The 12,683-nt window shown below is 33.1% G+C and overlaps 1 protein-coding gene across 1 annotated transcript; it reads right to left on the bottom strand.

Annotated features, from left to right (window-relative positions):
- Positions 1-1,638: 1,638 nt before the first annotated feature.
- On the bottom strand, positions 1,639-3,126 carry LOC133669931 (uncharacterized). The gene is made up of 3 exons (XM_062090263.1): positions 2,807-3,126; positions 2,476-2,626; positions 1,639-1,977 (listed from the first exon to the last, which is right to left on the bottom strand). Exons 1-3 carry the CDS (start codon positions 3,124-3,126, stop codon positions 1,639-1,641), a joined length of 810 nt encoding a protein of 269 aa, XP_061946247.1.
- Between the last annotated feature and the right edge of the window lie 9,557 nt (positions 3,127-12,683).

The raw sequence follows: 12,683 nt of genomic DNA on the forward strand, positions 1-12,683 counted from the left end.
AAAACCAAAAAATTCAAAAGTAATATTCATCAATGGTTGCTGAAATTTTGGTTACATGAGTTTAAATAATTCTTGAAAAATTAACCCTAATGGACCCCTTATGTGGACTTATATAAGGTCCACTCAAAACTAACCCAAAAACCCTAAATTGAAAAGCCCATAACCTGATCCAAACAAGCCTTGGATCCTAGCTGAAAACAAAGTATTAATTAAGCCTAAACAAACCTTGGGATATAGCTAATAAAAAAAAAAGCTCATAATATTAAATCCATGTTCTGCCATGAGAAGAAGAGTAGGAAATAAAATATTACATAACTGATTCAAGGCTTATTTATAGTGTTCCATGTAGCCTATTAATCCTAGAAACAAAAGGAAAAGGTAGCCACCCATGTTATTTCCAAGTTGTAGTAGGATTCTTTTGTTTCCTTTGCTTTCCTCACCTTATAGCCTAAATAAGGTTGTATTGGGCCCCTCTTGCACATGGATAAGATGTGTTACGGCCTCCTCTTGATACTCCAATGGACCTTTCAATTCCGACTTGGTCAAAACCTTCAAAACCAATACATTCAATGCCTCTTTCAATGCCTTTGTCTTGGACCAAGTCATTCGACCATTTGGAACATGTAATGAGTCCTTGCTAGTGTTTCTGGGTTAGTCCACATCATCCCCTTTCTCCTCGAAAGGATTCAACTTCGAATCAAATTTATGTCAAACAACATAAGATTAATAACATTAAAGGTCACACTAACACCATACTCACCTAGAAGATTAATTGTGTATGCATTGTCATTGATCCTCTCTAAAACCTGAAATGGACCATCGCCACGAGGCTGTAATTTTTATTTCCTTTAGTTAGGAAATTGTTCTTTACGCATGTGCACCCAAACCCAATCATCAGGTTGGAAAACAACCTGTTTACATCCCTTATTTGCTTTAGAAGCATACAATCTGTTTTTTTCTCTATTTGCAGTCGAACTCCCTCATGGAGTTGTCTCACCATCTTTGCTTTCTTCTCACCATCTAAACTAAAAGGTAAAGGAATTAAGTCCATAGAAGTTAGTGGATTAAATCCATAAACAATTTCAAAAGGAGAAAAGCTAGTGGTTAAATGTACAGTTCTATTATAAGAAAACTCAACAAAAGGTAAAACATTCTTCCCAACTTTTCAAATTCTTTTGAATTACAACATATAAAAGTTGGGATAATGTTATATTCACTACCTCAGTTTGTCCATCTATTTAAGGATAACATGTTATCGAAAATAAGAGTTCAGTTCTCAACTTTCTCTATAATTTTTTCCAAAAATAGCTAAGGAACTTAACATCACAATTTGACACTATACTCCTAAGAATGTCATGCGAACTTACAATCTCCCTGAAGAACAAGTCTATGATATGAGATGCATCATTTGTTTTATGGCATACAATGAAATGTGCCATTTTAGAAAACTTATCAACCATAACAAAAATAGAGTATCTACCTTTCTTTGACCTAGGTAAACCTAAAACAAAGTTCATAGAGATATCTACCTAAGGTTCAGTAAGCACATCAATGGTGCATGTAGTCCATGCGGTTATACTCTAGATTTTGCCTTTGTACAAGTAATGCATTGTTCACAAATTCATTGCACATCCCTTTTCATTTTTGGCCAATAGAAATGCTTATGCAATACATCCAAGGTTTCACAACCCCAAAGTGACCCATTAAACTACCCCCATGTGCTTCACGAACAAGCAATTCATGCAAATAACTAACAGGAACACACAATCTATTCTCTTTAAACAAGTAACCATCCATCAAATAAAACTTATCAAAAGTCGAATGTCCACATGCATTATAAATCTCGGCAAAGTCAGAATCATTATCATATAATTCCTTCACATATTCAAAGCTCAGCAATCTAGTATTTATGGTGTGTAAAAGAACATACCTGCGCGAAAGTGCATCAGCTATTATGTTCTCTTTGCCTTGCTTATACTTGATTATGTAAGGAAAAATTTCAATGAATTCAACTAATTTTGCATGTCTCCTATTGAACTTACCTTGTCTTTTCAGATGTTTCAAGGACTCATGATCTAAATGGATTATGAACTCTTTTGGCCACAAGTAATGCTATCATGTCATAAGTGCTCTTACCAACACATAAAGTTCTTTGTCATAAGTGGGATAGTTCAAGGTCGCTCCACTTAACTTCTCATTGAAATACATAATAAGTCTTCGATCTTGCATCAAAACAACACCTATTCACATTACAAACGCATCATATTCTATTCCAAATGCTTTCGTAAAGTCAGGTAAAGCCAAAACATGTGCAGAACATAATTTCTCTTTCAAAAGAACAAAAGCCAATTCTTGTACCTCCCCCCATTTAAACCTAACTGACTTTTTAACAACTTCATTTAAGGGTGTAGTTATAGTACTGGAATCTTTCACAAAATGCTTGTTAAAACTAGCTAACCCATGAAAACTCCTTACCTCACTTACTGATTTGGGTGCAAGCCAATCCCGGATGACCTTAACTTTCTCCTCATCCATCTCGATACCCTGTGCAATTACAACATTGCCAAGAAACATAATTTTCTCCATACAAAATGCACATTTTTTAAGATTAGCATACAATTTCTCACTACACAACACACTAAGTACATTACATAAATGATCAAGATGCTCAGTTAAGTTCTTGCTATAGATCAAAATGTCATCAAAATACACAACCACAAACTTACCTATGAATGCACGCAACACATGATTCATTAAACGCATAAACATACTAGGTGCATTTGTAAGTCCAAACAACATTACTAACCATTCATGCAAACCATGCTTTGTCTTAAATGTTGTTTTCCACTCATAACCTTCTTTTATCCTAATATGAAGGTACCCACTTTTCAAGTCAATTTTAGAGATAATACAGGATCCATGTAACTCATCTAACATGTTATCAAGCCTAGGAATGAGATGTGTATACTTTACCATTATGCTATTGATGGCTCGACAATCAACACACATCCTCCATGTTTCATCCTTCTTAGGCACAAGTAGCACAGGTACAGCACACGAGCTCATACTCTCACGAATGTACCCCTTTTCCATTAGCTTATCAACTTGCCTTTGAAGCTCCTTCATCTCATCGGGATTGCTTCTATAGGCTGGTTGGTTAGGAATTTAAGCTCCGGGCACAAAATCAATCTGATGCTCCATCCCCCTCAATGGTGGTAATCCGCTAGGAGTATCGTCAGGGAACACATCATTAAACTCCTGCAACAAAGAAATAGCAACATTAGGCATAATATGAGCAAGATCATTAGTATTAAAGTAAGCCTCTTTGTACATAAGAAAATCATTGGCTTGTGTTGCAATGTTGCAGTTACACAAATTAATTACCTTACCTTAAATAAACAAGATAATATAAAGCAAGTACGAGGTCGATCTCACGAGGAAGGTTTAGTTCATATTTTTATACTAGAAGATATGCAATTTGGGGGGAGTTTGAGGTTATCTCGACTATAGCAGAATAAAATAATCAAGCTAAATTAAATAAATCAAAAAACTATCAAGAGAACAAACATTGGTTTCAAGTAGACGTCCACCTACGGAAATCTGAATCGATCATTGAAACGATACAATAATTTACATTCTGAATATTCATCTTTTCATAATGTTAGTTAGTTAACTGATCCACAATGTAACTAACCCTAACCATCAAAGAACCACAGTGTTCGCACTAGTAATTTAATTGAATGACAACCTTAAGAACTAGATAAGTTGATTTATCTAGACACATAACTGTCTACAGTAAATGTTTTTAATCAAATGTTTTCCCTAAGATTAATAACATATATCCACTATAATTGTTAAACTCAATTGCTTCACAGATTTATCTACCAGAACTCCGGTTTTGATAGCAAACTTAGCAATAAATTGTTTACAATAATAACTTAGAGTCCGCTCTAGCAATTAAAATAAACGATAATAGGAAATAAGCATAGGAAAACAAACATATTCATCATACAAACTGAAAATAAAAGGTAAAATAAATCTCACAGTTTTTCAAATCCAAAGGTTTCTATGTTCTTGCAACCAAGAAAAAGAGCTTAGCTTTGCATGTCTATTGAAAAACTAATCAAAAGGAAAGAAGAATGCATGATTTCAAGTTTTTGGAGGAAAATGTGTGTTTTTCTCCTCTTTCTGCTCGCCGCTCCTTTCCTTTCTCTCTTTCTTTTTGTTTGATAGGAAATTGTAATCCCTCTTTCCTACAAAATAGTTCTTTTCTAAGTAGACAATTTACATTTAAATATTTCAATAACTATTTTAGTAAAAAAATGAGAAATAGCCTTGCATAAAATCTTCAAGCTTAGACTTTTTTTTGGTAAGCTCAAGCTTAGACTTTGGACTTAGAGGAGCTAAACTGCTGAAATAAAGACTTGGATATCGATTTGGATGCTTTGGGAAGAACTTTAGACTTGTTTCTTCATAAAACCTATTTGCTGGCAGAATTCATATGTCATTTGAGAAAAATTATACCTCTCTCATATTAGCTCGTTTTCTACTGAAATGTGGTAGGCCGATAGGTGTTTGAGTTAGGATACCAACAAAATTAAGTTTGCATCTAATGAACTTCTTTAGCTCAAGATATTCAAGTCGGAATGGTCTAAGGTCAACAATGGCAGAATGCGAGATTTGACTTTGAAGGCTGCAATTTCCATGCTCTTTCTCTTTTTATTTTTCCTACCATATATGCAACATCCTCATATCCGGGATAGAACAACAATCTCACGTCAACCAAAAAATAGAGTAATTAAATTCTTTTTTCTATATATATTCATAGTGTTCGTATTAAAGTCTACTAAAATTTTGACGGAGTCTCCCCTATACCGAGAGGTCTCAAGTTATCGACATTTAACCTGTTTACACTTTTAATAACCCGAATCTCCTAACTCAATTCCGACCCAATCATCCTGTATCTCAATCCCACATACATCATAATACATATCAACCACAATATTTATGGTATACATTATATAACAAATATCATTATGGATGGATAGAAATATAAACACACATACTTGGAACATGGTTATATGGACTACAGAGTTAAGTTCATCTAAACAAGTTTAACATTAATTATACAAGTTAAATTATACAAACATTTTGATGTTTACAAAATACAAGGGTATACTCCCTAGAACCTAGATTACAAAAAGTGAACATAAACTAGGATCTACTTCTGTTATGCATGCGATTGTCTTAAAACAAAATACATATTATTGAAATATGAATATCACAATAAATATAATAACATAAATATCTAGCAATTTAATCCAACCCTCAACATTTCCGGGTTAATTTATAATGTCTCAAAATATTTCGTCCAGAAATTTATATCCAAAAATTTCTGAATTCCCGTTTTTATTTAAACCTATGCATAAATTTCTTTACTTTTATTCCTCATTTATTTAGTTTGAAATTTACGCAACCTTTATTTTCCCAGGGTTTACAATATATGTATAGAAAGGTATAGATGTTAGCTTTCTAATGCCACTGGAATCACTTCATTTCTACCTTTAGAGCTCATGCTCTGCATAAAACATCAATCAGAGGTCAAATATGTCAATTATCTTCAATTTATTTCATTTTGAATCTTACATCCAAAAGTGCCTTCAAAACATAAAACAAAGAATATCAATATATTTTATATAAAAAACATATGCAAAATACTAGGTAAATATGAGTAAAACTATCGAAAAATATGGTTGCATCAAATACTCTCATACTTAGCTCTTGCTTGCCTTGAGAAAGAAGAGGTAAAATCAAACTTAAATTAAAAAATAAAAATAACTATAACTATAACTAATCTCTTAATCTCCCATCAATGTCCAAGAATATGTGCATTATAAACAAGAATACAATCAAGAAGGATAAAAACATAAATTTCCATGAATTTATTTACATGCAAATTTCAAAACTCAATTAATCGCTCGGATTTAAATGAAAGCTATGTCATGCCAAAATGATAGGTCCTCTCATTAATATACACTCCAACACTCACGTGTTTAGGGTTTATGTGTTTAAATTTCTCAAATTCAATCAATGAATATGTTGTACCATAAGCTTGCTCTTCAATCCCATCTCTATTACTAAAATATTGCAAGCAATGCATGAATCAAAAGGTCTTTTTTTTTTTTGTAATGGGGCTAAGGTTAAGGTGAGATAAAAAAAAAAGCTAAAACCAAAGGAAGTAGAGCATTCTAAAAAAATGATTTTTGAAACAAGATGTCCCATCAAAGCACATAAATTTTCCATCTTTAAGCATCAATACTTAACTTCATTTGATTTCAAGCTCGATCAACATAAAATTTTAAGAGAACAATGAAACACTTTTCTTTTTTTTTTTCTTTCTTTTTTCTTTTTTGTTTCTTTTACCTTTGGCAACTTTATCGATTTTTTTCATCAATCATCAGTTTTTTTTTCCATATAATTTCCAACCATAATCTCATGAGATATCAATAAGTATATGCTCTACTAATCCTTGGTTAGGGGAAAATGAAAACATATAAAAAGTTAAGGGTTACACAAGGATAAAGCAAAGAAAAGATAAACAAACTCAAGAGGGATTTACTAAGGATAATATGCTTTAGGTTGACTTTTTGGCTCAAGTGGTTAAAATTCCTAATGCTTTTATAATCTTTATGTACACATGTAATGTGAATGTAATATCAACAAGATATGAAGCAAGTTCTAGATATACATATCATTAAAATAATGTACAATCCAAGAATATAATGTTGAAGGCTCAAAAGCTTGTATTAGTACAACAATATAAAGTCAACATGACATATTTTCAAAGTTAATCCCTAGATTAATTAAACTTTAAAACTTTCATGCACACTCATTTATTCGATTTATATTTTCATCTATCTCAACAATTTCTCATACATAATACTCATATTCTCATAAACCAATAAGAGTTTAAAAGATAAAACTTAGACTTCTTTTTTTCTTTTTTAGAAACAATAAAGAAAACCAAAATTCTCTCATTACCCCCACACTTTAAACACAATATTGTCCTGAATATTGAAATAAAAGAAAAGGAATATAGGAGAATGAAAAAAATAAAGTAAAATGTGAAAAAATAAAAGATAAAGGAAAAATAAAGCAAATCTGATTTTTTTTTTGTTGTTGTTGGGTTACCTCCCAATAAACACTTTTATTTTATGTTATTGGCTCGACACATCACATGCTAACGCTTCATAGATTGTTTAGCTAACTCTACAAAAGCGTTGAGTTCTACGGTCCAACTTCATATAAAGTTTTCAATCAATGCCCATTGACTTTGAGCACTTTGTTTGTTTCTAAACTTGTAATTTTAACTGCACCATAAAAAAAAATATTAGAAACAATAAAGGGTCCAATCCAACAGGAGCACAACTTTCCAGGAAAAAGTTTCAAATGTGAATGATAAAGAAGGACTTTGTCTCCAACATAAAACTCCTTTCTTGTAATCATTCGGTTATAAAGACTATTGGTCTTTTTTCTTCGTAAATCCTTGCATTCTCATTGGTATCATTCCGTATATCTTCCAACTCTTGCAATTGCAATTTTCTTGCATTCCCAGCATCATCATAATCCAAGTTACATTGTTTATTGGCCCAAAAAGTTTTGTGTTCAAGCTTCATTGGTAGATGACATGTTTTTCCATAAATCATCCTATAAGGTGACATTCCTGTATGTGATTTGTAAGCAATCTGATAAGCCCAAAGTGTATCACCAAGTCGCAGACTCCAATCTCACTAGTTAGGTTGCACTGTTTTATCCAAAATGAACTTAATTTCTCGATTTGAAATTTCAGCTTGGCCATTTGTTTGTGGATGGTAGGTTATGGAACTCCAATGAGTCATACGGTATTTGCGTAATAATGCTTTCATTAAATGATTGCAAAAATAAGTGCCACGATTGCTAATAATAGCTTTGGGGATTTTAAACCTGTTAAATATGTGAGTCCTAAAAAAATCTAAAATAACCTTAGCATTGTTAGTTCATGTGGCTTTCACCTTAATCCATTTATATAGATAATCAACAACAAGAAAGATACAAAGATTACCAAAAGAAGAAAGAAATGGACCTATAAAATCAATACCCCAAACATAAAAAATTTCAGTTATAAGATTATTCGTTAAAGGCATTTGGTTCTTATGAGTGATATTACATGTTCTTTAGCATTTTTCACATGATTTGCAAAAGTGATATACGTCCTTAAAAATAGAAGGCCAATAAAGACCACTTTCAAGTACCTTGTGGGATGTTCTTTTTACTCCGAAATACCCACCACAAGAATAAGAATAACAAAAAGTGATAATGAAATGGAATTCATCTTATGGTATACATCTTCTAACTACTTGATCCGTATAAAATTTCCACAGATAAGGAGTGTCCCAAAAATAATATTTAGCATAAGCTTGTAACTTGTCTTTTTGGGATTTAGACAAACCTAGAAGGAATTCTTTGGTGACTAAATAGTTCACCAAATTAGCATACCATGGTTTTGTAGAGGAATGTCACACATACAACTGCTCGTTGGGGTATGTCTCTCTTATTGTTTTGTTTTGTATATCCTTGGTTCTTAGTCGGCTCAAGTGATCAACCACATGATTTTCGACACCCTTTTTATCTTTGATCTCAAGATCAAATTCTTGTAAAAGCAAGATCCACCTAATCAATCTTAGTTTGGACTATTTTTTCTTCAAAAGATAGCTCAAAGATGCGGTAAGTAAAAACAATGATTTTTGTACCAAGTAAATATGACCTGAATTTTTCTAGAGCAAACACCACTGCAAAAAGTTTCTTTTTAGTTGTATGGTAACTGCATTGCGCTCCGTCCAACATGCGGGAAACATATATGATAACATGCAAATTCTTCCCTATTCTTTGCCCAAGTACAACCCCCTACCGCATAGTCACTAACATCACACATTATCTCGAAAGGTTTATCCTAATTTGGTTGTTGTATGATATGGAAAGATGTGACATGCCTCTTAATTTGGAAAAGGGTGTTGTAATCTTCAAGAAATCTTTGATAAAGCGTCGATAGAAACCTGCATAGCCAATAAAAGAATAAACTTTCCTCACGCCTGAGAGGTAAGGAAATGATGAGATAACATCTATTTTAGCTTTATCAACCCTTAATCTATACGAAGACACAATATGCTCAAAAACTATTCCTTGTTCTACCATAAAATAACATTTTTCATAGTTCAAGACAAGATTATTTTCAATGCATCTTTTCAAGACTAAAGATAAATTTCTAAACACTTATCAAAAGAATCACCATACACCGTGAAATCATCCATGGAAACCTCAATTATTCTTTCAACATAGTCAGAAAAAATACTCACCATCTATCTTTGAAAAGTTGCGGGTGCATTACAGAGACCAAAGTGCATTCTCCTATATTCATATGTACCAAATAGACATGTAAATGTAGTCTTTTTGTAATCCTTAAGATTAATAACAATCTAATTATATCCATTATATCCATCAAGAAAGCAACAAAAAGACTTTCTTGCTAAACGTTCAAGCATTTAGTCCATGAATGGTAATGGGAAGTGATCTTTGCGTGTAGAAAGATTAAGCTTTCTATAATCAACACACATTCTCCAACCACTTGAGATGCGAGTAGGAATGAGTTCATCATTTTTGTTCTTTACCAACATGATTTTGGTCTTTTTGAGCACCACATGCATTGACACCACCCATTTACTGTACGTGATGGGGTAAATGACTCTTACATCTAATAGTTTTAAAATTTTAGCTTTCACTACCTCCATCATAGACGGGTTCAACCTCCTTTGCATTTTCTTTGTTGGTTTCGCATTGTCCTCCAATAGTATGTGATGCATACATATCAAGGGGCTAATACCCTTGATGTCGGCTAAAGTGCATCTAATGGTTGTTTTATGATCGCATAACAACTTCACAAGTTTTTCCTTTTGCGAACTTGTCAAACCTTTTGCTATGATAACATGAAATGTATTGTTGTCGCCAATGAATACATACTTCAAATTATCAGGCAAAGGTTTTAATTCTAACTCAGGTGCCTATAAAATAGATGACAAAAGCTTTTTATGTGAAAGTACCAAATCAACAAAGACATTACTACATGAGGCTGTTTGCAAAGCTTGCAAAGCCAAGGCAGATTCTTGAATGTTCTGAGGAACATATATGTGCCTCGCCATCTCTTTTATCTCAATAAAATCATAACCATAGCTCAAAACCACGCTTAATCCATCCTCGCAATCAAAATCAAAAACTTGTTACATACATTTATTAACTTGGTCATAACATGTGATAGAATAAACATCGCTATAAGGATATTTCACTGCACCATGAAAATTAAATTCAATTTTTTTATCCCCAACTTTCATAGACAAAGTATCCTTACGACAATCAATTTTGTATAGGCAATTTTCAATAATGGTCTTCCAAACAATATAGGAGTGTTGTTGTTTGAGGAATCACGTTCCACATCAAGAATATAAAAGTCACATGGAATAACCAAGCTATCAATTTTGACTAAGACATCTTCTATTACACCAAATAGATAAATAAAACTATGATCCGCAAGTTGTATTACAATACTAGTTTTAATCAATCAAGACTAAGAGAGTCATAAACATGTTTAGGCATAACACTAATGAATGCACCTAAATTGTATAAGGCCCTTTTAAAACTAGCATTACCAATAACACATGAGATAATAAACACACCTGGATCTTTATGCTTCAAATGCATATTTTTTTGCACAACAGGAGATACAACTTCACCCACACTTATCATTTTGTAGCGTTTTAGCTAGTAAGCTCTATTGGTAGTACATAACTTCTTCAAGAATTTGCTTGATAGCATCAATCAAAGGAATGTTGAGTTCCACTTTCTTGAAAACCTCTAAAATTTATTTTTATTTGTCCTCTTTCTTAGACCTTAAAGAACTCAAAGGAAAGGGGGGAATTTTATGAAAACTGGAATTCATTGAGTTAGGACTTACCTTTAGAGTATTGGTCATTGTTTTCATTTATAGAGGAGTAGGGTGTTTCTTCTTTATACTCATTTTGGTTTCTATTTCCTCTTCTTCCTCTATCTCAATTTGTTTCGACCTTTACTTTTCAAGTTCTTTCCCACTTCGTAGCGTTATCATACTAGCATTCTTTTTTAGATTCAATACCTGGGAGGACAATTTTCCATTCATTTGTGCTTCCAATTTCCCTACATTTGAATCTACTTGCCCCATTTTGATGCGATCCAACCATCAAAGGATCCATTGGAGGTTCCAGTTGGTCCAGTTACTAGGCTTAGGGCTAAGAAGTTCAAATAAGCTTTCAATGGACTTCTTCAAGATACATGGGCTAAGGTGGAATTCAAGAGGATTTGTAATAATAATCTGATTCATGTTCAAGAGGGGTTTGTTGGTGGAATCAAGACCATTACACAAGCATTGGGAGAAGAAGACTAGATTCGAACAGTTTGACTTTTTGTTACTCCTTTGGTCATAACTAGAGGTAAAATTGAATTTTGATGTGATTCTAGTTAGGCTGGAAACTAGACTTCCATACCTTTTCAACAATATATGGTATGCCTTCTAATTCCTTAAGAAGACAGATAACCGTTCTTTTTAAGTTGGGCTTTGCTGCTGCCAGACAGAATGCGGAAACAACGAACTTGTCTTATTTAATTAGCTGGGCTATCAAACTTTATTTATTTTGAGAGGAGACATTTTGTTTGGGTTTTAGACTTATTTATTTTGTTTATTTTAATTATTTTGGGGTAGTTTTAGCTTTGGTTGATTATTATTTAAATTGGGTTTATGTGAGACCCATTAGGGAAATTAGGGTTTTAGGCTTGGAGTTTAAATACTCTTTAGGAATAATTTTAGGGCAGACTTTTAATGATAATTTCAGCATTGTAGCAGACTTTTTGGCTGCTCAATCTTGGTTCTTGATTAAACTTTCAACTCTTTAAAAAATTGACCATTTTTTATTGTGAATTTATACTTCTTTTGCTCGTCTCTAGGTGTAGGCGTTGTGATCGAGTTGGTTTATAGTCTTATTGCCTTGAAGCAAGTCTTTCATTGTGATAAGTTCATTCAAATCTCAACAAACTTGGATTAGATTGATCTTGGGGTCGCGAATTCTATTAAATTTTGCTAAGGTTCCATCACATTTGCTTCTCTAAGTTGTGAATACTTGACCTTGTTTCCTATTGAAAAGACATGACATTTTATTGCAAGGTGATCGTGTTAGAAGCCAAGGTTTTCATCATCTCACGAAGATCATCACTCGATGACCCCATAACATTGGAGTTTGTAAATGCAGGTGGTTATCTCGCTTGATAATTCTATTGGGACTAAAATCCATAGGGGTGGAACTGCTGGCCTTGATTGCCTTGTTGAGGCGGGTTCCTATAGTGTAACTTTATTCTCAAGGTTAGCAATACTTACCTTATTTACTCGTTTGCTTGTGAAGTCTCCATGCATGCCAAATTGTTTTGAGTTGGCTGCCATATTTGAGATCAATTAGCGGGCAAACTCGGGTGTTTTATCTACCAATGCCCCTCCACTTGCCACATCAATGATACTGCGGTCAGTAGGCATCAATCCTTCATAGAAATATTGAATGAGCAGTTGATCGAGT

Source organism: Populus nigra, chromosome 12 (genome assembly GCF_951802175.1).
Source record: "Populus nigra chromosome 12, ddPopNigr1.1, whole genome shotgun sequence".
NCBI lineage: Eukaryota > Viridiplantae > Streptophyta > Magnoliopsida > Malpighiales > Salicaceae > Populus > Populus nigra.

Coding starts and splice junctions, on each gene's coding strand:
- LOC133669931 (XM_062090263.1), bottom strand. CDS start 3,126: ATGAAGGAGCTTCAAAGGCAAGTTGATAAGCTAATGGAAAAGGGGTAC. Junction 2,627..2,806: donor AAGCATGGTTTGCATGAATG/GTTAGTAATGTT, acceptor TGTGTTGTGTAG/TGAGAAATTGTATGCTAATC. Junction 1,978..2,475: donor CACCCAAATCAGTAAGTGAG/GTAAGGAGTTTT, acceptor TACATAATCAAG/TATAAGCAAGGCAAAGAGAA.